The sequence below is a fragment of the Malus sylvestris genome, chromosome 13 (genome assembly GCF_916048215.2).
Source record: "Malus sylvestris chromosome 13, drMalSylv7.2, whole genome shotgun sequence".
NCBI lineage: Eukaryota > Viridiplantae > Streptophyta > Magnoliopsida > Rosales > Rosaceae > Malus > Malus sylvestris.
The window spans coordinates 20,152,748-20,178,792 of record NC_062272.1 but is presented as its reverse complement, the minus strand read 5'-3'; the positions used below and the strand labels follow the sequence as shown (position 1 = coordinate 20,178,792).

General features: G+C 40.4%; 3 protein-coding genes and 1 pseudogene across 4 annotated transcripts in view; all 4 read left to right on the top strand.

The window, feature by feature from the left end:
* Positions 1–4,907: 4,907 nt before the first annotated feature.
* The window catches only part of LOC126597059 (exopolygalacturonase-like), a 63,584-nt gene continuing 42,446 nt past the window's right edge, over positions 4,908–26,045 (top strand). The window contains exon 1 of one of the 2 annotated variants that reach the window (XM_050263819.1): positions 4,908–5,163. In XM_050263819.1, coding sequence (XP_050119776.1) covers positions 5,021–5,163 — 143 coding nt within the window. In that variant the 5' untranslated portion in view covers positions 4,908–5,020. Of the gene's footprint in view, positions 5,433–26,045 lie in introns of both variants that reach the window. The other variant, XM_050263820.1, reaches the window with a different exon arrangement.
* On the top strand, positions 7,698–8,886 carry LOC126597057 (exopolygalacturonase-like; annotated as a pseudogene).
* On the top strand, positions 15,361–16,720 carry LOC126597055 (exopolygalacturonase-like). Its single transcript, XM_050263816.1, has one exon. The coding sequence runs from the start codon at positions 15,386–15,388 to the stop codon at positions 16,583–16,585; it is 1,200 nt and encodes a 399-aa protein (XP_050119773.1). The 5' UTR covers positions 15,361–15,385; the 3' UTR covers positions 16,586–16,720.
* On the top strand, positions 24,371–25,641 carry LOC126597056 (exopolygalacturonase-like). Its single transcript, XM_050263817.1, has one exon. It carries the CDS (start codon positions 24,396–24,398, stop codon positions 25,593–25,595), a length of 1,200 nt encoding a protein of 399 aa, XP_050119774.1. The 5' UTR covers positions 24,371–24,395; the 3' UTR covers positions 25,596–25,641.

Here is a 26,045-nt window from a genome sequence, read left to right as displayed (position 1 = left end):
CAGTGCATTCGTCAGTCTAAAAGGCATGACACAAAATTCAAAGTGTCCATACCTAGTGCGGAAAGCAGTCTTCGGTACATCTCCCTCCCGAATTAGCAACTGATGTTAACTTGAGCGAAGATCGATCTTAGAGAACACCTGAGCACCCTCAGCTGGTCGAACAGATCATCGATCCGAGATAAAGGATAACGATTCTTCACCGTCACCCGGTTTAGCTGCCGATAGTCGATGCAGAGTCTCATCGATCCATCCTTCTTTTTAACAAATAAAACAGGAGCACCTCATGGAGACATACTGGGTTGGATGTAACCTTTATCCACCAACTCCTAAAGTTGAACCTTCAATTCCCTCAACTTCGCCGGTGCCATTCGATAAGGTGCTAAAGAGATAGGGTCTGTTCCTGAAAGTAAATCGATGGTAAATTCAATTTCCCTCGCAGGCGGTAACCCTGGTAAATCCTTCGGAAAAACATCGGTGAAGTGTTTCACCACTGGCACATCTTTAGGACGCAACGAAGATTTATCCCTCGTTACTACATGGGCTAAGAATCCCACACATCCCCTACTCAACAATCTAGTCGCCTGTATAGCGGAAATAATACTACCAGGAAGGATTCGTCGCTCACCCTGAAATGTGATTGAAGGTCGTCCAGGCCGATTGAACGTCACAGATTTCTCCCAACATGTGACATAAGCCCGGTGCCTGGATAGCCAATCCATCCCCAAAATAACATCGAACTCCGCCAAATGAAAAGGGACCAGATTAGCCTCCATCATTTCCCCTTCCACTACCATTGGGCAACTTTTATACTCCCATTGAGCACAACACAGATCTCCTTGCGGCATTTGCACAAGCATATCATAACCAAGAGGTGTAGGTGGTGCATTTAAATTCGGTGCAAATGATGAAGACACAAAAGAAAAAGTAGCACTCGGATCAATTAGAACCCTCGCCCAATTACCACAAATAAGTAACATACCGGTAATGACTTGAGGATCCTGATCAGCCTCCTGTTGTGTCATGGCGTTGATACGTCCATGAAACTGACGTCCTGCCCCACTGTTACGGTTACCACGAGTTCTGAAACCTTGATTATTACGGCCTGCTCGATTCCCCTGAAAGCGGCTACTCGAAGCTGCACCAAACTGTTACGGCTGTCTCTGAGTGGAAAATTGGGTATTCTGACTTCCACTTCCACTTCCACTCCCACTTCCACTTCCACCATAACTCTGAGAGTAATTACCTCCATAGCTAGAACTCGGATTACTCCCTCCACCATAACTCGGCACAGATGCATAACTCTCAGCAGGCTGTCCTGAAGGGAAAAATCTGGCAATATGTCCCGTGCCTCCACACCTGTGACATGTAACATGCGACCTGAAGTGACTGAAAGATCACCTCCCAGATTCATTACCCGAACCCTCGCTGGAAGAACCTGAACCTTGACCTTGACGTTTGAAGGAATGAGAGTGTCTAGGGCCAACAAAATTTGAGGAGCTACCAGATTCCCTCACACTCCGAGATCTAAAACCACGACCTCTCTGGTTCTGGTTCCGAGGTTGTTCCTGATATCTGGGTGGTTCCTGATACTATGCCTGCTCCTGGTTATGAGTCTCCCACCTAGATTGTTTAATCCTCAAACAAGTCTCAATCATTTCCTCATAACTTCTGTGCCTTATGGCTGCCACTTGTTCACGATAATCAGGGTTCAAACAAATCAGTAACTGAACCATCTTCTCACTTGGGTTATCATAAGTTCCCACATGATGTCTCCACAGGCGTCGAAAAGTATTATCCACCTCTGTGATACTCAGATCGCCTTGACGAAACTCCAGGAATTGCTGTCTCATCCTCAGCTGATAACTGGGACTCAGAAAATGTGCACTGAAAGCTTTCCGAAATGCCGTCCAAGTCATCGAATTGCCTCGTGGACGAGCATGCTTCACTCATTTCCACCAAATCTTTGCAGGACCCTTAAGAAAATAACCAGCCGTCTCTGCCTACTCACCTGGTGGACATCTCATACCCTCTAGAGTATCTTCCACCTGCTCCAACCATTCCTCAGCCTCCGGACAAGCTCCCACTACCCTAAGCTCCGGAATACCATGACTGGCAGCAATCTCAATATAAGTTCGATTTGATGATCTACTAGTAAAGGCAGTTCGCAAAACATTAGCCAATTGCTCAATTCCTCCCCTTATACCAGAACGAGCTCGACAAGGTACATGCCCACCAGCGAGATCCATAATTCTGATAAGAAACAAGAAAGATTTAGAATAACTGGAAATTAAGGATATAAAGAGAATTATAATTACCAAATGGTGGAAAAGAATCCTAAGTATGCTCTGAATGAATCATGCTCTGATACCAATCTGACACGCCCCGATCCCGATGTCCTCATGACATCGGAATGATCACGTGCTGGCCGACACCCAAAGGGTGACGAAAGCCATTTAAATTAAGTAAAAGCTCATAAATAAGCCAAAACAGGCAGCAGGACTAGCCACATAATACTAAAATTCAACTTCTAATTAATAAAATTAGGATCATAACATTAGTTCAGAGCATACGTCTATTACAGAGTACAAACAGAATTCAAGATAGAGGTGTGCTATATTACAATAGATATCGAAGCAGAGGAAATGTAGCACTGGATCACTGGTAGGGAAAGGCCTCATAGCTAATATCGTAATCCTCGTTTATAGGTCCTGAAGGGGGCGCAAAACAAACATGAGTGGACCAATTTGATATAAATATAATAAAACAGTTATCAACATACTAACCCTCAGGTTTATGAAAACATATATATAATGTGAAACATAGGTTTTCCGAAACCTAGCATGATGTGCAGTATCTCAAATTCATAACTTGTATAAGTAATAAACACTAGTGAATTGTCCGATAACCCTAGGCCCTATGCCGGCTCCCCGTCTCTGAGTAGACAGTCAGAGGAAATACACTACAGGCCCCATGTCGGCTCCCCGTCCCTGGTCTTAAATGCCAGAGGAAACACCCTCCAGGCCCTATGCCAACACCAAACCGTCGCCTGGGACGGACCGGAATCTATCCCTATGTCCCGTAGCGGAAAGGACCACTAGGTAAGTACAAAACCACAGAACATGTATATATTGAAAAACAACTTCGTAGTATAAAGTCATCCATCATCTATACTACAAAGAGGTGTTCGAAACATGTTCTAAATATCATATCGTGATCCATCAGATATTCTATAAGAACATGGATTATAGGAAAAATAGTAATAATTCAAACTAGCCTTAGTAAGCATATTATCTCAAAACGTTTCATAAAACGTAATCATTAAATCATACTGTTCATGTATACATTTCTACTATTAAAACATGCATTTTTAGAAGGGGTCCACTCACCGTACACCGATGGTGCAAAGCTATACCAAAAAGGTATAACAGAATCACCATTAATAATTGCACCTGTTCACATAAAGGTGTACCTTTGGTCAAACTATATTCAAACGATTGAATTTGGGAAAATGGACTTCAAAAACAGGTTCAGGTGGTCGAAATTAGCCTAGGAGAGGTTCTGAACGAAACCCCGAAAAGTCAACTTAAAAAGTCAACGTCTGACCGTTGACTGGTCAAAGTCAAAGTCAACTCAGACAGTTGACCGTTGACCGTTGACTGAGTCAACAGTCAAGGTCAACTAGTCAGAGGTCAAAGTCAACTGGGCTTGGATTGGGTTGGGCCGAATGGGCCTTGAGGGTTTTGGGCTGGATTAAAGGTTAGTGGGTTTTGGGAAAGGGCTGAAAGCCCACCTTCTAAATGGCCTAAGGCCTTAATTTCTAAAACAGAAATTAAATAAAACCTTAAAAAGGTTTTGGGTTGGGTCACGGGCTACAGGCCCTAAACATAAACGGCCCGAGGGCCTTTAGGGTCCTAAACTAATTAATTAAAATAATTAAAACAACTAGGCTAGGGTTTTGGGCTAACTCCCACACGGGCCTAAGGCCCTTTTGCTATAAGAACCGGCCTGGGAGGCCTGGCCTCGCCGGAGCACCACCACCAGAGCATCACAACTCCGGCCGACTACCACACACAACCCTAGACCCCGATCTTGGTACCAAAACGAAGAGCAAGACGAAGGGAGTGTTTTTATACCTTCCTTTCGTCGTGGAACGGCCGGAGATGGTCGGAAAAACCCCCGACACCTTCAGCTTGCCGGAAATGGGTGTGCTTACACCCGGCTTCGATTTCGTCCTATAACCTCCAAAAATCACACAATAAAACTCCATTAAAACTCAACCCACAAGATTCTTGGATGAAATAGGGGAGATTTGAGACTTACCTCACCGGGAAATTAGAAAAATCTCGCCGGAGTCCCTTTCCGGTTTCTGGGTTTGTAGCACGGGACAGAGGGAGAGAGAGAATGACGAAATGGTGATGATGAGTGATGTTTCCTCGCGCGGGGAGATGGGTGCTTGCGTGCGTGATGCTACGGTGCAGAGAAGTGGGAGAGAAGAGAGAGATGGGAGAGAGCCGAGAGGAAGAGAGACATGACAGACAAGAAATAGAAAAGAAGAAGAAGAAATGAGGAGTTCACCGGGGGGGGGACAGAGAGAGAAGAATGAGAAATTGCTTGGGGTGCTGCCACGTGGCAGCGTTAGAAGGAAGGGATCCAATGTTTAGATCCTAATAGGGTTTGGATAGATTTAAAATGTTGAGGGGTTAAATTACATCAATATTTTTATAACTAGGGGGTGGGTGTTACACTTATTGCTAGCATCTACATCAAAGGCTCAAGAGTCTAGTGTTTTTGACGTGACAAGTGCAGAATATGGTGCAAAGCCTGGCTCTGATATTACTTTTGCATTGGCCAAGGCTTGGAATGACTCATGTGCATCGCTGTCAGCTAGTAAAGCTGTTGTTCCGAGTAGGACATACAAGTTAAGAGGAGCAAGTCTCCGAGGTCCTTGCAAGGCTCCGATTGAGCTTCAAGTGCAAGGAAAGGAACATTGCAGGCTCCAGAAAAGGACAGTGAGCTCACAATGGAGGGGACTTGGGTCGGTTTCAAGCACGTTGACATGATCACCGTATCAGGTGGCGAATCTTTTGATGGCCAAGGAGCATTTGCTTGGAGTCAAAATAACTGCAGCAAAAGTAAACATTGTTCTGGTTCCGCTAATCTGAGGTTCGACTTCATTACAAATTCCACAATTAAAGATGTAACTTCACTTAACAGCAAAAACTTCCATGTCCATGTTTACGGGTGCAACAATGTTACATTCCAACATGTTCACGTCACAGCACCTGGAGACAACAAAAATATTGATGGAATCCATATCGGCAAATCAACAGGGATCAACATTACTCATACATACATTGGAACTGGAGATGACTGTGTTTCTATAGGAGATGGCAACAACCAAATCGCCGTGACCAACGTTACTTGTGGGCCAGGTCATGGCATAAGCATTGGAAGTCTCGGAAGATACGACAATGAGGAATCCCTGGCTGGAATCATAATAAAAAACTACACCTTGACAAACACACAGAATGGTGTGCGCGTCAAAACATGGCCGAATTCTCCTGTGGCAACCGCTGCCTCAGATATACACTTTGAGGATATTATCATGGTTAATGTGAGTAACCTTTGTTGGGACTTAAAAAGACTTCACTATTTTGGAGATGTTTATCTCACAAACAAGAATGTAACGCAACAGAATTGATAGGCAAGAGAAAGAAAGAACACTCAGAGTATTAAACAAAATTTTATTCTCACACAAACTTAGTACAAGTGGAAACACTCAAACACTCTTACACTTCTTCATCACTCTTTTTCTCACTTCTTGCTCTCTTGGTTACGTCACAACACACTCACCTATATTTATAGGCAAGCATAACCGACTCATCAAGTCGGTGGAATTGCCCATGCTGCTTTCTAGTTCTTTCTACATAATATTGCTAGATTTTTCAGCTACAATACCGACATTGTTAAGTCGGTGCCATGGCTGTCTACTCCCAGCCACAAATTCAATACATAGTTTAGTATATTCTAATTGCAAACAAGCCAACTTGCTGCTAGAACTATCTAGCATATTTTAGTATGCATGCATGATCACAGACCAAATTTTTTCTAGAATTCTCTCACTCATTCACGAGTGTTGTGCTTGTGTTGTCATGGGCTGGATCGTATGTCTTGGTCCAAGACAAGATTACCATTCAACAACCCTATTGTCATAGACCAACTTTACTGCCCGTATAAGAAGTGTGACAATTTGCCTCCGTCAGAAGTTAAGATCAACGATGTCATCTTCAAGAACATTAAGGGCTCATCTGCAACTGCACTTTCACTAAAGATTGTGTGCAGCAGTGGCTCACCATGTGAGAATGTGGAGTTGGCTGACGTTGTTCTCACCTACAGTGGAGCCAAAGGAACTCTTACCTCTCAATATTCAAACGTCAAGCCAACAATTTCTGGCCTGACCAGGGCTCTTACTTGCGCTACATCCTCCGTGATGCTTCCTCCCTTGATCTAAGAAGAGAAAGAACTAATGTTCTTGGGGTAAATTGTTGGGTTCTTTGGATTCCTTTTGTATAAATTGAATAAATAAACAAATAATAACACACAGATGGACAAATCATAAGAATAGCATGTGTATTTAATAATTATTGATAAGTTATGCTAGAATCTGGTATTATGGTGCTGGTGTGGTCATGCCAAATGCTATGAGATAATTTCCAGAATTAAAGATACCAAGTCAAAAGATTATTGATGACAATTTTTCATTCTCTAATCTGTCACGGACTTAGGTCCGCAGATTTCTGTACGGAACATTTGGAAAAAACAGTAGTCGAGCCAAAAAATCGTTATTTCTTTGGAAACGAGAGCTGTCCTAACTCCTAAGAAACCAAAGACAAACAGATGCTTGTCATATATTTTGTTAAGTTGGCTTCTTTTGCTGCTGTGATGCTGCATTTTAGTTATCATTGTTCTTCCATTTTCTGATGCAGCTTATCTGCTGCTTTCAACAAAATTTTGAGGCTCCAATTTTGGGAGGCGCTAATACTAGTAGCATCGAGGCCTTTTGTATAAACCAAAAACATGTTGGACTGTGTAGATGGTTAATTTACGGGCGCTTGTCCTTTGAATGAAATCTTAACATGGTTGAAATCATGCATGCATCACGTTTTTCATTGAATTTGATTCGGTGTTAACTAGGCCGGCTTCACACAAATCCTGTAGTATCCAATTCTTGCTTTCTAATAACCAAGACTTTTCCAACTTCCATGTAAAAAAGGATAGACATGAAGCTATTAGTATTTTTAACAATTGCAAATAATTTTTCAATCTAATAGTGAAATGGGGAATGATTTCTTCACAACCGAAACAATCCCATCAGCGATGAAAAATTGGGTTGAACAGGTTGGAAAATGCGATAAGAAATCTTGTTGGCATCAATACTACTTTTCAAGGAATATTTGATGTCATAGGGTGGACAGGTACGTTACTAGTGATTAATAATCTCATGTTAAACAGATTTCTAATTATAATATAGAAAGTAGAACTAAAATGCATCTTCTTAAGGACAGGCTTAAAACTAGTTAGTAATTAGTTACATATTTTCTGTTGCGCCTTCAGGTAGGACTATAAATTGAACCAAAATCCAAATGGAGTTTCATCAACGTTCAAACAAAACGAACATAATCAAGTGAAAAATTAAGATGGCTTGGAAATTGAATTTTCTGGCAGCGTTTTTGTTCTTACTGTCAGCAGCTAAAACTCAAGCTGAGCCGGTGGTGGTTGATGTCACAATTGCGACATATGGTGCAAAGTCTGACTCTGATATCACGCAGGCTTTAGCAAAGGCTTGGACTGATGCGTGTGCATCACCGGCGCCGAGTAAGGTTGTTGTTCCGAGCGGAACGTACATGTTAACAGAAGCAAGTTTTAAAGGTCCTTGCAAGGCTCTATTGAGATTCAAGTACAAGGGAAATTAACAGCTCCAGTAGATGGCGACAAACTTACCAGACCGGACACTTGGGTTGGTTTTGAGCACGTCAACAAGCTCACTGTATCACGTGGTGGAACTTTTGACGGCCAAGGAGCACTTGCTTGGAAGAAAAATGACTGCAACGAAAACAAAGATTGCAAATCTATCGCCATTAATATGAGGTTCAACTTCGTTACCAATTCCACAATTCAGGACATAACTTCCCTCGACATCAAGAATTTCCACGTCAACATTTTGGGGTGCCACAATGTCACATTCCAACGTGTCAATGTCACGGCACCTGGATAAAGCATAAATACGGATGGAATCCATATCTAGCGTTCAACTGGAATCAACATTACTGATGCACACACTGGAACTGGAGAAGACTGTGTTTCGATTGGCAATGGAAACAAAGAAAGCACCATAACTAGGGTTACTTGTGGACCAGGCCATGGCATAAGCATTGGAAGTCTTGGAAGGTATTCGAATGAAGAACCTGTGGTTGGAAACAGAGTTACAAACCGCACCTTGACTAATACATCCAACGGTGTGAGAATCAAGACATGGTCTGCTTCTCCTTCGGATGGTATTGCAACAGATATGCATCTTGAAGATATTATCATGGTCAATGTTAACAATTCTTTCCTCATAGACCAACAGTACTCCCGTGGAAACAGTGTATTCCATTGAAAGTTAAGATCAACAACGTTAGCTTTAAAAACATTAAGGGCTCATCTGCAACTCCCCTCGCAGTTCAGATTGTATGCAGTCGTGGCATACCGTGTGATAATGTGGAATTGGCTAACATCGATCTCACCTACAACGAAAATAAAGGTCCTCCTACCTCTCAATGTTCTAACGTGAAGCCCACCATTACTCGCGTGCCAAATGCTCTTGCATGTGCTACCTCTTCGTGATGAAACAAGTAGAAAATATATTCCTTTATGATCCTGTACTACCTCTATCGATCTGTTTTTTTTTTCTCCTCCGGTCAGATACCTGGTTTTGTTATGCGAAAAAAAAAATACTAAATATATTGCCGTGAAATGGCATCAGCTTCTACTCCATATATATACTTTTCTTGGCATGACATCAGTGGGACATTCCCTTTTCTCAATTAAATAGACAATTGAATCATTTTTACGATGAGGGCTTTTAAATAAGAAGTTATTTTTTCCAAAATTGAGTTAGACATTTCCTATAACTGTATCAGTTTCCTCAGTTTTACGTGCTGCTGCCAAAATATTAAAAGAAACCAAGAACCCAAATACAGTTAAATATTAATCAAATAGTGTGCATATATGGTCGTAACTTGAGTGGTAGTGAGCAACCCACATTCAAGGCAGAGTTCAACCCCGCTCCTCCTTCGCTTCCTATCCTATGTATGAAAAACCCAGAACAGTAAGAATTGTAAAACACGCTGTTGAGTTTTGGTTTCAATATTTGTTGTATATTTCATTATGAAGATTACAAGAGAGTGAAGGCCACTCTTATAGAGAGCCAAAAGAAAGCTACAATAGATTGTAGGATAACTACACAAACACAATCCCTAAAATCTGCCCTAACAAGTGAAAAAGTAAAAACCAAATTACAAGTAAAGAAGCTTTCACAAGCAACTAAGAAAGGTTGATGTAAAGTGAATGACAAGTTATGGAAAGCGACTGGTGAATGACAAGCTATGGAAAGTGACTATAGCCTATGACTTAGCTAAAGTGAGGATGACAACTCATACATACAACCCATCCATACAAACCGGTTTCAATACACACCCTCAAGCTGGATCAAAGGGATTGATTAATCCAAGCTTGCACAACAAACGCTGAAACTGAGTAGAGTCTAGTGATTTTAATTGTGGCTGCGTGTATTAACACGGTGTCTATCACCTTGGATTGAACTTGAGCACGAATATAATGGTAGTCAACTTCAATATGTTTGGTCCTTTCATGGAATACTGGATTGGAGGCAATATGCATGGCAGCTTGGTTATCACAATACAAGGACATAGGTGCCATGCTTGTGAATCCGAGCTCGGAAAGAAGACCTTTCAACCATATGAGTTCACAGGCTGTTGTTGCCATAGCCCTATACTCAACTTCGGCACTAGATCGAGCAATAACAGTTTGTTTCTTGCTCTTCCAAGTGACAAGGTTCCCTCCAACAAATGTGCAAAAACTTGTTGTGGATATTCGATCAAGGGCATTTCCAGCCCAGTCAGCATCTGTGTAGGCCAAGATGTGATTTGATGCATTGTTCTTCATAATTATCCCCCTTCCTACTGAGCCCTTGAGATATCGAAGTATTCTTTTGACGATTTCCCAGTGAACTAGAGTAGGAGAGTGCATGAACTAACTGGCTAGGCTAACTGAATATGATATATCAGGCCTAGTAATGGTGAGATAAATAAGTTTCCCAACCATTCGCTGATAAACACTAGGGTCTGAGAGAGGTTCACCTTTTTCATGCCACTGAATTTTGCTAGCTAGGGGTGTCCGAGATGGTTTACATTCCATCATGTTAGCTTCATCTAGAAGATCGAGAACATACTTTCTTTGATTCAAGAACAATCCCTTTGAAGAGGTAGCCACCTCAATTCCAAGAAGTATTTCAAGAGCCCCAAGTCTTTAATGGCAAATTTTTGGTGAAGTGACTGCTTAAGCGTCTTGATTTCACTTATATTGTCACCTGTAATAATTAGGTCGTCAACATATATAAGCATAACCAATTTGCCAGCAATACCACTTCGAACAAACAAAGAAGAGTCAGCATGACTCTTTTTGAACCCTGCAGCTTCAAGGACTGAACTAAGCTTCGAATACCAAGCTCGAGGAGACTGTTTGAGACCATATATGGCTTTGTGAAGTCTGCAGACCTTGTTGGGTTCATTTTCTCTTGGATGACCAGGAGGAACCTTCATGTACACTTCTTCTTCAAGATCCCCATGAAGAAATGCATTCTTCACATCCGTTTGGAATAAGAGCCATGCATTATTGACTGCCACAGACAACAATACCCTCACTGTGTTCATTTTGGCAACAGGAGCAAAGGTCTCCTTATAGTCAATGCCATAGGTTTGAGTAAAGCCTTGAGTTACTAACCGTGCCTTGTGTCTTTCAATGCTTCCATTGGAGTTGAATTTGGTCTTATGTATCCACCTATTTCGCACGACTTTCTTGCCATTTGGAAGATCCACCACACTCCATGTCTGGTTGTCATTCAGAGTTAAAGCTCTTTAGTCATAACATCTTGCCACTCAGGCATGCATGTGGCTTCATGAAAATTCCTTGGTTCGAAAGTGTGGGACAATTTGTTAAGGAAAGAAGTATGAGAAAATGAGAATCTGTGATAAGAAATGGTTGCAGAGATAGGATGCCTTGCAGTGTAAGTAACATACTCTTATAACCTCACTGGTGGATGTCTATCTCGTGTAGGATTTCTTTTTGGTGCATTTATAGCTTGCTGATTTGGTTGAGCTTCTGATGGTCCAGAGGAGCATGGCACTGCATCAATTACACTCTCAGTGAGTTGAGAATTATCAATGTTGATATGAGCAGGAGTGACTTCATGAATTTCTGCTGGAATAGGTAGTGGAAATAGGTCCATAAGATCTTCCATATTAGCATCAGTCTCCAACCCTTTGTGGAAATAAGGTGAATATTCATCAAATCGCACATCTCTAGATACTGCCAGCTTCCCCGTGTTAGGGTTGTACACTTTGTAACCCTTTTGAGAACTGGCGTATCCCATAAACAGACATTTGACAGCTCGAGGATCGAGTTTTTCACGATGGAGAGCTTGAATGTGCACATAACAAGTACAACCAAAGGTCTTGAGGTGAGACAAGTTTATATGCCTGCCCTTCATGACTTCAAAAGGAGATTTAGTATTCAACACCCGAGTTGGCAGTCTATTAATGATGTACGTGGCAGTGAGTAGGGCTTGAGACCAAAATTTCTTAGGAACATTCATTTGGATCATAAGTGATCGAGTCTTCTCCAATAAGTCTCGATTCTTTCTCTCTGCCACACCATTTTGTTGTGGTGTACCAACACAGCTAGTTTGATGCAAAATGCCATGATTGCTCAAGTAATTACTCATGTTATTGGAAGTGTACTGGGTACCATTATCTGATCTTAACATATATAACTTAGATGAAAATTGATTGGTGATTAGGTTATGAAAGTCCTTAAAAGCATCAAACAAATCACTTTTAAGTTTTAAAAGATACAACCAGGTTACTCTAGAGTAGTCATCAATAAATGTAACATAATATCTATACCCATCAAAGGATTCTACACGAGAAGGACCCCAAATATCAGAGTGAACAAGTTCAAAAAGTTTACTAGTTCTAGAATTAGAGGAAACAAAAAGAAGTCTAGTGGCTTTTGACATTTGACAAGTTTTACACTCCAGTGTGTTTTTACAAAAAAAGGGAAACAACTTGGTCATCACATGTTCTGAGGGAGGGGCAAGGCGTTGATGCCAGAGTTGGTGTTCCTGAACTTGACTTAAGTTGACACTGAGCTTTTTGACAAAATTAGACTCATTTGAGAGATAGTAGAGTCCATTCAAGAAGAACCCTTCACCAATCTTCTTCTGAGTAACTCGGTCCTGAAACACAACTTCGTGAGGGGAAAATATGGCAAAACAGTCTAAGGTTTTTGTGATTTTTCCTATTGACAAAAGCTGAAAAGGAAAATAAGGTACATAGAGAGCAGTGGAATCAGTATGCTCACTTAGCAATCTAATCTTTCCTTTCCCTAGAATAGGTTCTCCTTTCCCATTTGCAACAGATACAAAAATTGGATCAATAGTTCTTTGAAAATCGTGGAGAATAGAGGGTTTATTAGTTATATGATTAGTGGCACCAGAGTCAATAATCCAAAAATCATGTGTAACATTTGCATTAAGAGCAGTGGAAATGGCACTGATAATACCTGGAATATTTCCTTTCGATGTGTTCTCCGAGTCAGCCAAGAATCCAGCAAATTTCCCTAGCATTGCAGTAGGGTTTTTAGGTGTCATTTAATCAGGTTCAGTGCTTCCGTGCTTCTTTTGAAGAAAAACAGCAAACTAGTTGATCAAGAACACATGATTTGTTGAGAAATTGGCCATCCTATCAATTGAGAAACAAGCTGAATGAAATGTTTTTGGAGTGACTCCACCCTTCCCATCTTTGATCATCTTGCCTTCCCTATTAAACTTAGGCTTTAACTCCGGATGAAGAATCCAACATTTTTCTCAAATGTCCCTTCATGTTGCAATAAGAACATTTCCAGTCTGCTTTCACCAGTTGCTTTGTGATTTGTTGAGAAATTGGCCATCCTATCACCAGTTGCTTTGTGATTTGTCGTGAAAACCCTAGCTTCAGAGTTGGATTTGGGCTCAACGTTCATCACTCTTCGTCGAGTTTCCTCTCTCTGGACTGCATGAAACACACTGGTAAAGGAGGGCAGCTTTTGAGTCATTAACAAGTGACTACGCAGGTCTTCATACTCCGCTCCCAAGGTTGCTAAGAGTTGTAACACCTTGTCTTCATCAGCCCTCTTCAGTAGCATAGCGGAATCAGTCGTGTGTGGACGATACATATCGAGTTCATTCCTCATGGATTTCATACTTCCAAGGTGTTGAACAAAGGAGTGATCACCTTGCTTTAAACTAGCCACACTCTTCTTCAGAGAGCCAAAAGAAAGATACAATAGATTGTAGGATAACTACACAAACACAATCCCTAAAATCTGCCCTTACAAGTGGAAAAGTAAAAACCAAATTACAAGTAAAGAAGCTTTTACAAGCAACTTGGAAAGGTTGATGTAAGGTGAATGACAAGCTATGGAAAGTGACTGGTGAATGACAAGCTATGGAAAGTGACTTTAGCCTATGACTTAGCTAAAGTGAGGATGACAACTCATACATACAACCCATCCATACAAATCAGTTTCAATACACGCAGACACTGACACATCATAAGCCCATTACGACTTGACTTTTTCAAGTACTCACTGGTAGTGTAGGGGAGTAGGGGACTTCCTAGGATGCAACAATGCACACCACTATAACTGTAGCACACGTAATTGACAACTTCTGGCGCAATGGAAAATGTTCTTTAAAGCAAGTTCCACAACTCTAATGTAGATTTTTCAATACAGTGGATTAAACCGTTAAACAAAAACAAGAAAATATTAAGAAGTAACAAATAATAAGGAATGAAATACAATAGATCATTAGAATATTTTTATATGCAGAAATGTTATAATCTAACATTGAAAAACAAAAAGCTAGCACTGATCACGAGTCTACAACACGAAATTCTTCAGATATCAGCAACTCAAGTCCAGAAGCGCTTATGACTGTTTTGGTCTCGCTTTGTATTAATTTATAGTTAAATTATTTTCATCCATGGGAAACAACTTTAAGTTCTTTTATGCTCAAGTGGTACAGACGAACCAATATTGACCAATAACAGTAGCTTGGTTCACGGCTAAGTTTCTTGATACGCACGACAATATAAGAGTTCAATCAATCTGTTGGGTTCCTTGTAGTTCTAATTGGCAATGCTTGGGTTAATCAATCTCTACGCCTCTTTTGGATTTTGGGACAGTTTTTTTACATCAAACGTCATAGTTTTACTGAAGGAATATATCCTATTCCATTTTTCTATCACAAAATATATGCGGTGATGACATCTTTTGCTTAAAGGATTACGAGGCGAAAAAATAGTTGAAGTCAGTTCACCTTTCTTGTATTACTGAATGTAGCTGGTCATTGCTTTAACCGAGTTCATGTAGATTCAGACTGTTAGTTGACTACAAGGAAATAACCGAGGTGACAAAAAAGGCAGTAAAAAAATGCTATCTTGCAAAAGAACTATAGTTCAGTGGATGAATTAAATAGGTGAGTTGAATCAGGTTTTATTGGGATTCTGAACAAGGTCTCTAATTTCCATATAGATATTCTCAACTCTACCAAGGACTCGTGCATTATAGTTTCGATACTCAACTCATCATTTGGCAAGACTGGTAATTATTCAGCTAAAACTCAAAAAATATGAAATGTTGACGCTGCAGGACATTTTCAGTTACGAAAAAGGGGATCAAATAGGTCATCAATGTTGTAAGGGAATGGGTACTTCCTAAATCATGTTGGCATTGATGCTTTTTAAGGAATCTATGCAGCATAAAGCTGTCTTCCGTTGGACATCTGCGCTTTGTTGGTGATGCGCTAAACAGTTTACTAATTATAGGATAGAAGTTGAGCTACAATTCAACTGCCTAAGGACATATATAAAAATAGCCAGTTTGGTTGGTCATTTTGATGGTGTTGACCCTTCAGGTAGGACTATAAATTCACCTGAAATCCAAATGTTGTTTCATCATTCTTCCATTAATCAAAAAGAAAATAACCAAGTGAAAAATCAAGATGGCTCGGAAATTGAATATCCTGGCAGCGTTCTTGTTCTTATTGTCAGCATCTAAAACTCAAGCTGAGCTAGGTGTGTTTGATGTCACGAGTGCGACATATGGTGCAAAGCCCGGCTCTGATATCACGCACGCTTTAGCAAAGGCTTGGATTGATGCGTGTGCATCACCGGCACCGAGTAAGGTTGTTGTTCCGAGTGGGACGTACATGTTAACAGAAGCAAGTTTCAAAGGTCCTTGCAAGGCTCCTATTGAGATTCAAGTAAAAGGGAAATTAACAGCTCCAACAGACGGCGGCAAACTTACCAGACCGGATACTTGGGTTGGTTTTGACCACGTCAACAAGCTTACCGTATCAGGTGGTGGAACTTTTGACGGCCAAGGAGCACTTGCTTGGAAGAAAAATGACTGCAACAAAAACAAAGATTGCAAATCTATTGCCATCAATATGAGGTTCAACTTCGTTACCAATTCCACAATTCAGGACATAACTTCCCTCGACAGCAAGAATTTCCACGTCAACGTTTTGGGGTGCCACAATGTCACATTCCAACGTGTCAATGTCACGGCACCGGGGGAGAGCATAAATACAGATGGAATCCATATCGGGCGTTCAACTGGAATCAACATTACTGATGCACACATTGGAACTGGGGATGACTGTGTTTCCATTGGCGATGGAAACAAAGAAATCACCGTAACTAGGGTTACTTGTGGACCAGGCCATGGCATAAGCGTTGGAAGTCTTGGAAGGTATCTGAATGAAGAACCTGTGGTTGGAATCAGAGTTAAGAACTGCACCTTGACTAATACATCCAACGGTGTGAGAATCAAGACATGGCCTGCTTCTCCTTCGGATGGTATTGCATCAGATATGCATTTTGAAGATATTATCATGGTCAATGTCAGCAATCCTGTCCTCATAGACCAACAGTACTGCCCGTGGAACCAGTGTAAACAGAACGTTCCATCAAAAGTTAAGATCAGCAATGTCAGCTTTAAAAACATTAAGGGCTCATCTGCAACTCCCCTTGCAGTCCAGATTGTATGCAGCGGTGGCATACCGTGTGAGAATGTGGAATTGGCTGATATTGATCTCACCTACAACGGAAATAAAGGCCCTCTTACCTCTCAATGTTCTAACGTGAAGCCCACCATTACTCGCGTGCCAAATGCTCTTGCGTGTGCTACCTCTTCTTGATCAAACAAGTAGAAAATATATCTTTTATTCTTTTATGATCTTGTACTACCTCTATCGATTTTTTTTTTTATCAAGTCAGATACCTTGTTTTGTTATGAAAAAAAAAAGGAAAATACTAAATATATTGTCCTGAAATTGCATCAGTTTCTACTTCATATATATACTTTGCTTGGCATGACATCAGTGGGACATTCCCCTTTCTTAGTTAAATAGACAATTGAATCATTTTTACGATGAGGACTGTTAAATAAGCAAATATTTTTCCGAAATTGAGTTAACATTTTCTATAACTGTATCAGTTTCCTGGGTTTTACGTGCTGCCGCCAAAATATTAAGAAAAACCAAGTAAGAACCCTAATACAGTTAAACATTAAACAAATAGCGTGCATATATGGTCGTAACTTCAGTGGTAGTGAGCAACCCACATTCAAGTCAGGGTTCAAACCCGCTTCTCCCTGGCTTCCTATCCTATGTATGAAAAACCTAGAGCAGTAAGAATTATAAAACACGCAGGCAGACACGTCATAAGACCATTACGACTTGCCTTTTTCAAGTACTCACTGGTAGTGTAGGGGAGTAGGGGACTTCCTAGGAAGCTACAGTGCACACTAGTGTAGGGGAGTAGGGGACTTCCTAGGAAGCAACATTGCACACAAATATATCTCCAGCACGCGTAGTGGACAACTTTTGGCGCAATAAAAAATGATCTTCAAAGCAAGTTCCACTACTCTAATGTGGATTAAATCGTTAAACAAAAGAAACAAGAAAAATATCAAGAACTAATAATAGGGGATGAAATACAATGTAAGACAAAATCAGAATGCCGAAAAGAATACTAGTATCTCGAACATACATAATAAAAAGGAAATATATCTCGACTGCATGGAATTAGAGAATTCAATTCAAGAAGCCGGTTTTTGTTGTCGAGGCAAATCATCAGCACAGTAAAAATCTGAAATGAGCCTATAGAACAATGAGAACGTACACAAGAATCTTGAAAACACCACAAGTAAGATGAATTTATCTTATAGGTCAGAGAAAAACAAAAGGTGCAGAGCACATAAATTTGAACTGTGAAAGGGGTAAGCAATTCGTTGAAATAAGCAATATTTTTTAGCTCGCCATCCATCATAGCTGGACACTTTATTTCAACCAGCTATGATGGGGCAACTGAAATTGTCCAATGGTGAACACGCAAGAGCATGTTTAGTAATACTATTTCTGGAAAAAAAAAAAAAAACAAAGGCAACTAAAGCAAACTAAACGTCCAGATAGAATGTAAAGCCAATTGTGTGTTGACCAGAAAGCTTGTAGTTGTAGTGATGGGAAAAAATGGTCTTACATTTCAGTAACAAAAAGGCTGACTAGCTCCGGTGGCACATAATCAAATGCAGGATTAACAATGTTAAGAAGAGAAGCTCCACTGCCGATACTAAAATCCACGAAATCTGAGAATTCCCCAAAAGATAAGAGTTCTGATCAAAAACCAAATTACAAGTAAAGAAGCTTTTACAAGCAACTAAGAAAGGTTGATGTAAGGTGAATGACAAGCTATGGAAAGTGACTGGTGAATGACAAGCTATGGAAAGTGACTTTAGCCTATGACTTAGCTAAAGTGAGGATGACAACTCATACATACAACCTATCCATACAAACCGGTTTCAATACACCCCCTCAAGCTGGATCAAGGGGATTGCTGGATCAAGGGGATTGATTGATCCAAGCTTGCACAACAAACGCTGAAACTGAGTAGAGTCTAGTGCTTTTGTGAATAAATCAGCAAGTTAATTGTGGCTGCGTGTGTTAACACGGTGTCTATCACCTTGGATTGAACTTGAGCACGAATATAATGGCAGTCAACATCAATATGTTTGGTCCTTTCATGGAATACTGGATTGGAGGCAATATGCATGGCAGCTTGGTTATCACAATACAAGGACATAGGTGCCATGCTTGTGAATCCGAGCTCGGAAAGAAAACCTTTCAACCATATGAGTTCACAGGCTGTTGTTGCCATAGCCCTATACTCAACTTCGGCACTAGATCGAGCAATAACAGTTTGTTTCTTGCTCTTCCAAGTGACAAGGTTCCCTCCAACAAATGTGCAAAAACTTGTTGTGGATTTTCGATCAAGGGCATTTCCAGCCCAGTCAGCATCTGTGTAGGCCAAGATAAGATTTAATCCATTGTTCTTCATAATTATCCCCCTTCCTACTGAGCCCTTGAGATATCGAAGTATTCTTTTGACGATTTCCCAGTGAACTAGAGTAGGAGAGTGCATGAACTAACTGGCTAGGCTAACTGAATATGATATATCAGGCCTAGTAATGGTGAGATAAATAAGTTTCCCAACCATTCGCTGATAAACACTAGGGTCTGAGAGAGGTTCACCTTTTTCATGCCACTGAATTTTGCTAACTAGGGGTGTCCGAGATGGTTTACATTCCATCATGTTAGCTTCATCTAGAAGATCGAGAACATACTTTCTTTGATTCAAGAACAATCCCTTTGAAGAGGTAGCCACCTCAATTCCAAGAAAGTATTTCAAGGGCCCCAAGTCTTTAATGGCAAATTTTTGGTGAAGTGACTGCTTAAGCGTCTTGATTTCACTTATATTGTCACCTGTAATAATTAGGTCGTCAACATATTTAAGCATAACCAATTTGCCAGCAATACCACTTCGAACAAACAAAGAAGAGTCAGCATGACTCATTTTGAGCCCTGCAGCTTCAAGGACTGAACTAAGCTTCGAATACCAAGCTCGAGGAGACTGTTTGAGACCATATATGGCTTTGTGAAGTCTGCAGACCTTGTTGGGCTCATTTTCTCTTGGATGACCAGGAGACAACTTCATGTACACTTCTTCTTCAAGATCCCCATGAAGAAATGCATTCTTCACATCCATTTGGAATAAGAGCCATGCATTATTGACTGCCACAGACAACAATACCCTCACTGTGTTCATTTTGGCAACAGGAGCAAAGGTCTCCTTATAGTCAATGCCATAGGTTTGAGTAAAGCCTTGAGTTACTAACTGTGCCTTGTCTCTTTCAATGCTTCCATTGGAGTTGAATTTGGTCTTATGTATCCACCTATTTCGCACGACTTTCTTGCCATTTGGAAGATCCACCACACTCCATGTCAGGTTGTCATTCAGAGTTAAAGCTCTTTAGTCATAACATCTTGCCACTCAGGCATGCATGTGGCTTCATGAAAATTCCTTGGTTCGAAAGTGTGGGACAATTTGTTAAGGAAAGAAATATGAGAAAATGAGAATCTGTGATAAGAAATGGCTGCAGAGATAGGATGCCTTGCAGTGTAAGTAACATACTCTTGTAACCTCACTGGTGGATGTCTATCTCGTGTAGGATTTCTTTTTAGTGCACTTATAGCTTGTTGATTTGGTTGAACTTCTGATGGTCCAGAGGAGCTTGGCACTGCATCAATTACACTCTCAGTGAGTTGAGAATTATCAGTGTTGATATGAGCAGGAATGACTTCATGAATTTCTGCTGGAATAGGTAGTGGAAATAGGTCCATAAGATCTTCCATATTAGCATCAGTCTCCAACCCTTTGTGGAAATAAGGTGAATATTCATCAAATCGCACATCTCTAGATACTGCCAGCTTCCCCGTGTTAGGGTTGTACACTTTGTAACCCTTTTGAGAACTGGCGTATCCCATAAACATACATTTGACAGCTCGAGGATCGAGTTTGTCATGATGGAGAGCTTGAATGTGCACATAACAAGTACAACCAAAGGTCTTGAGGTGAGACAAGTTTATATGTCTGCCCTTCATGACTTCAAAAGGAGATTTAGTATTCAACGCCTGAGTTGGCAGTCTATTAATGATGTACGTGGCAGTGAGTAGGGCTTGAGTCCAAAATTTCTTAGGAACATTCATTTGGATCATAAGTGATCGAGTCTTCTCCAATAAGTCTCGATTCTTTCTCTCTACCACACCATTTTGTTGTGGTGTACCAACACAGCTAGTTTGATGCAAAATGCCATGATTGCTCAAGTAATTACTCATGTTATTGGAAGTGTACTGGGTACCATTATCTGATCTTAACATATATAACTTAGATGAAAATTGATTGGTGATTAGGTTATGAAAGTCCTTAAAAGCATCAAACAAATCACTTTTAAGTTTTAAAAGATACAACCAGGTTACTCTAGAATAGTCATCAATAAATGTAACATAATATCTATACCCATCAAAGGATTCTACACGAGAAGGACCCCAAATATCAGAGTGAACAAGTTCAAAAAGTTTACTAGTTCTAGAATTAGAGGAAACAAAAAGAAGTCTAGTGGCTTGTGACATTTGACAAGTTTTACACTCCAGTGTGTTTTTACAAAAAAAGGGAAACAACTTGGTCATCACATGTTCTGAGGGAGGGGCAAGGCGTTGATGCCAGAGTTGGTGTTCCTGAACTTGACTTAAGTTGACACTGAGCTTTTTGACAAAATTAGACTCATTTGAGAGATAGTAGAGTCCATTCAAGAAGAACCCTTCACCAATCTTCTTCTGAGTAACTCGGTCCTGAAACACAACATTGTGAGGGAAAATATGGCAAAACAGTCTAAGGTTTTTGTGATTTTTCCTATTGACAAAAGCTGAAAAGGAAAAGAATGTACATAGAGAGCAGTGGAATCAGTATGCTCACTTAGCAATCTAATATTTCCTTTCCCTAGAATAGGTTCCCCTTTCCCATTTGCAACAGATACAAAAATTGGATCAATAGTTCTCTGAAAATCGTGGAGACTAGAGGGTTTATTAGTTATATGATTAGTGGCACCAGAGTCAATAATCCAAAAATCATGTGTAACATTTGCATTAAGAGCAGTGGAAATGGCACTGATAATACCTGGAATATTGCCTTTCGATGTGTTCTCCGAGTCAGCCAAGAATCCAGCAAATTTCCCTAGCATTGCAGTAGGGTTTTCAGGTGTCATTTCATCAGGTTCAGTGCTTCCGTGCTTCTTTTGAAGAAAAACAGCAAACTAGTTGATCAAGGACACATGATTTGTTGAGAAATTGGCCATCCCATCAGTTGAGAAACAAGCTGAATGAAATGTTTTTGGAGTGACTCCACCCTTCCCATCTTTGATCATCTTGCCTTCCCTATTAAACTTAGGCTTTAACTCCGGATGAAGAATCCAACATTTTTCTCTCAAATGTCCCTTCATGTTGCAATAAGAACATTTCCAGTCTGCTTTCTTGCCAAGCACCCTATCACCAGTTGCTTTGTGATTTGTCGTGAAAACCCTAGCTTCAGAGTTGGATTTGGGCTCAACGTTCATCACTCTTCGTCGAGTTTCCTCTCTCTGGACTGCATGACACACACTGGTAAAGGAGGGCAGCTCTTGAGTCATTAACAAGTGACTACGCAGGTCTTCATACTCTGTTCCCAAGCTTGCTAAGAGTTGAAACACCTTGTCTTCATCAGCCCTCTTCAGTAGCACATCGGAATCGGTCGTGTGTGGACGATACATATCGAGTTTATTCCACATGGATTTCATACTTCCAAGGTGTTGAACAAATGAGTGATCACCTTGCTTTAAACGAGCCACACTCTTCTTCAGTTGAAAGATGCGAACTGAGTTGTTTTGGCTGCCATACATGTCTTTGATAGACTCCCATAGGAGAAGGGAAGACTCTGAGTAGCTGAACAGCTCAGACAGTTTTGGCTCCATGGAGTTAAGTAACCAGGACATGACCAGCTGATCAGTAGCATGCCATGCATCGTAAGTTGGTGAAGTGGATTCTGGGGGCTCAGAGCTTCCATTGATAAACCTTAGCTTCGATCTTCCTCCTAGAGCAAGTGACACAGCTCTTGACCAAGGAAGGTAGTTGAACTCGTTCAGTAGCACCGAGCACTGTCGGCACTAGACACATTTTCTTCTACCATCTCTATCGATGATGAGCAAATGAAGAAGTAAAAAAAATGAACTGAGTCAGGACCTTTTGGTTCCTGCTCTGATACCATGTTGAGTTTTGGTTTCAATATTTGTTGTATATTTCATTATGAAGATTACAAGAGAGTGAAGGCCACTCTTATAGAGAGCCAAAAGAAAGATACAATAGATTGTAGGATAACTACACGAACGCAATCCCTAAAATCTGCCCTTACAAGTGGAAAAGTAAAAACCAAATTACAAGTAAAGAAGCTTTTACAAGCAACTTGGAAAGGTTGATGTAAGGTGAATGACAAGCTATGGAAAGTGACTGGTGAATGACAAGCTATGGAAAGTGACTTTAGCCTATGACTTAGCTAAAGTGAGGATGACAACTCATACATACAACCCATCCATACAAATCAGTTTCAATACACGCAGACACTGACACATCATAAGCCCATTACGACTTGACTTTTTCAAGTACTCACTGGTAGTGTAGGGGAGTAGGGGACTTCCTAGGATGCAACAATGCACACCACTATAACTGTAGCACACGTAATTGACAACTTCTGGCGCAATGGAAAATGTTCTTCAAAGCCAGTTCCACAACTCTAATGTAGATTTTTCAATACAGTGGATTAAACCGTTAAACAAAAACAAGAAAATATTAAGAAGTAACAAATAATAAGGAATGAAATACAATAGATCATTAGAATATTTTTATATGCAGAAATGTTATAATCTAACATTGAAAAACAAAAAGCTAGCACTGATCACGAGTCTACAACACGAAATTCTTCAGATATCAGCAACTCAAGTCCAGAAGCGCTTATGACTGTTTTGGTCTCGCTTTGTATTAATTTATAGTTAAATTATTTTCATCCATGGGAAACAACTTTAAGTTCTTTTATGCTCAAGTGGTACAGACGAACCAATATTGACCAATAACAGTAGCTTGGTTCACGGCTAAGTTTCTTGATACGCACGACAATATAAGAGTTCAATCAATCTGTTGGGTTCCTTGTAGTTCTAATTGGCAATGCTTGGGTTAATCAATCTCTACGCCTCTTTTGGATTTTGGGACTGTTTTTTTACATCAAACGTCATAGTTTTACTGAAGGAATATATCCTATTCCATTTTTCTATCACAAAATATATGCGGTGATGACATCTTTTGCTTAAAGGATTACGAGGCGAAAAAATAGTTGAAGTCAGTTCACCTTTCTTGTATTACTGAATGTAGCTGGTCATTGCTTTAACCGAGTTCATGTAGATTCAGACTGTTAGTTGACTACAAGGAAATAACCGAGGTGACAAAAAAGGCAGTAAAAAAATGCTATCTTGCAAAAGAACTATAGTTCAGTGGATGAATTAAATAGGTGAGTTGAATCAGGTTTTATTGGGATTCTGAACAAGGTCTCTAATTTCCATATAGATATTCTCAACTCTACCAAGGACTCGTGCATTATAGTTTCGATACTCAACTCATCATTTGGCAAGACTGGTAATTATTCAGCTAAAACTCAAAAAATATGAAATGTTGACGCTGCAGGACATTTTCAGTTACGAAAAAGGGGATCAAATAGGTCATCAATGTTGTAAGGGAATGGGTACTTCCTAAATCATGTTGGCATTGATGCTTTTTAAGGAATCTATGCAGCATAAAGCTGTCTTCCGTTGGACATCTGCGCTTTGTTGGTGATGCGCTAAACAGTTTACTAATTATAGGATAGAAGTTGAGCTACAATTCAACTGCCTAAGGACATATATAAAAATAGCCAGTTTGGTTGGTCATTTTGATGGTGTTGACCCTTCAGGTAGGACTATAAATTCACCTGAAATCCAAATGTTGTTTCATCATTCTTCCATTAATCAAAAAGAAAATAACCAAGTGAAAAATCAAGATGGCTCGGAAATTGAATATCCTGGCAGCGTTCTTGTTCTTATTGTCAGCATCTAAAACTCAAGCTGAGCTAGGTGTGTTTGATGTCACGAGTGCGACATATGGTGCAAAGCCCGGCTCTGATATCACGCACGCTTTAGCAAAGGCTTGGATTGATGCGTGTGCATCACCGGCACCGAGTAAGGTTGTTGTTCCGAGTGGGACGTACATGTTAACAGAAGCAAGTTTCAAAGGTCCTTGCAAGGCTCCTATTGAGATTCAAGTAAAAGGGAAATTAACAGCTCCAACAGACGGCGGCAAACTTACCAGACCGGATACTTGGGTTGGTTTTGACCACGTCAACAAGCTTACCGTATCAGGTGGTGGAACTTTTGACGGCCAAGGAGCACTTGCTTGGAAGAAAAATGACTGCAACAAAAACAAAGATTGCAAATCTATTGCCATCAATATGAGGTTCAACTTCGTTACCAATTCCACAATTCAGGACATAACTTCCCTCGACAGCAAGAATTTCCACGTCAACGTTTTGGGGTGCCACAATGTCACATTCCAACGTGTCAATGTCACGGCACCGAGGGAGAGCATAAATACAGATGGAATCCATATCGGGCGTTCAACTGGAATCAACATTACTGATGCACACATTGGAACTGGGGATGACTGTGTTTCCATTGGCGATGGAAACAAAGAAATCACCGTAACTAGGGTTACTTGTGGACCAGGCCATGGCATAAGCGTTGGAAGTCTTGGAAGGTATCCGAATGAAGAACCTGTGGTTGGAATCAGAGTTAAGAACTGCACCTTGACTAATACATCCAACGGTGTGAGAATCAAGACATGGCCTGCTTCTCCTTCGGATGGTATTGCATCAGATATGCATTTTGAAGATATTATCATGGTCAATGTCAGCAATCCTGTCCTCATAGACCAACAGTACTGCCCGTGGAACCAGTGTAAACAGAACGTTCCATCAAAAGTTAAGATCAGCAATGTCAGCTTTAAAAACATTAAGGGCTCATCTGCAACTCCCCTTGCAGTCCAGATTGTATGCAGCGGTGGCATACCGTGTGAGAATGTGGAATTGGCTGACATCGATCTCACCTACAACGGAAATAAAGGCCCTCTTACCTCTCAATGTTCTAACGTGAAGCCCACCATTACTCGCGTGCCAAATGCTCTTGCGTGTGCTACCTCTTCTTGATCAAACAAGTAGAAAATATATCTTTTATTCTTTTATGATCTTGTACTACCTCTATCGATTTTTTATTTTTTTTTATCAAGTCAGATACCTTGTTTTGTTATGAAAAAAAAAAAGGAAAATACTAAATATATTGTCCAGAAATTGCATCAGTTTCTACTTCATATATATACTTTTCTTGGCATGACATCAGTGGGACATTCCCTTTTCTTAGTTAAATAGACAATTGAATCATTTTTACGATGAGGACTTTTAAATAAGCAAATATTTTTCCGAAATTGAGTTAACATTTTCTATAACTGTATCAGTTTCCTGGGTTTTACGTGCTGCCGCCAAAATATTAAGAAAAACCAAGTATGAACCCTAATACAGTTAAACATTAAACAAATAGCGTGCATATATGGTCGTAACTGCAGTGGTAGTGAGCAACCACATTCAAGTCAGGGTTCAAAC

Excerpts from the sequence above, each read along its gene's own strand:
- LOC126597055 (XM_050263816.1), top strand. The coding sequence starts at position 15,386 with ATGGCTCGGAAATTGAATATCCTGGCAGCGTTCTTGTTCTTATTGTCA.
- LOC126597056 (XM_050263817.1), top strand. The coding sequence starts at position 24,396 with ATGGCTCGGAAATTGAATATCCTGGCAGCGTTCTTGTTCTTATTGTCA.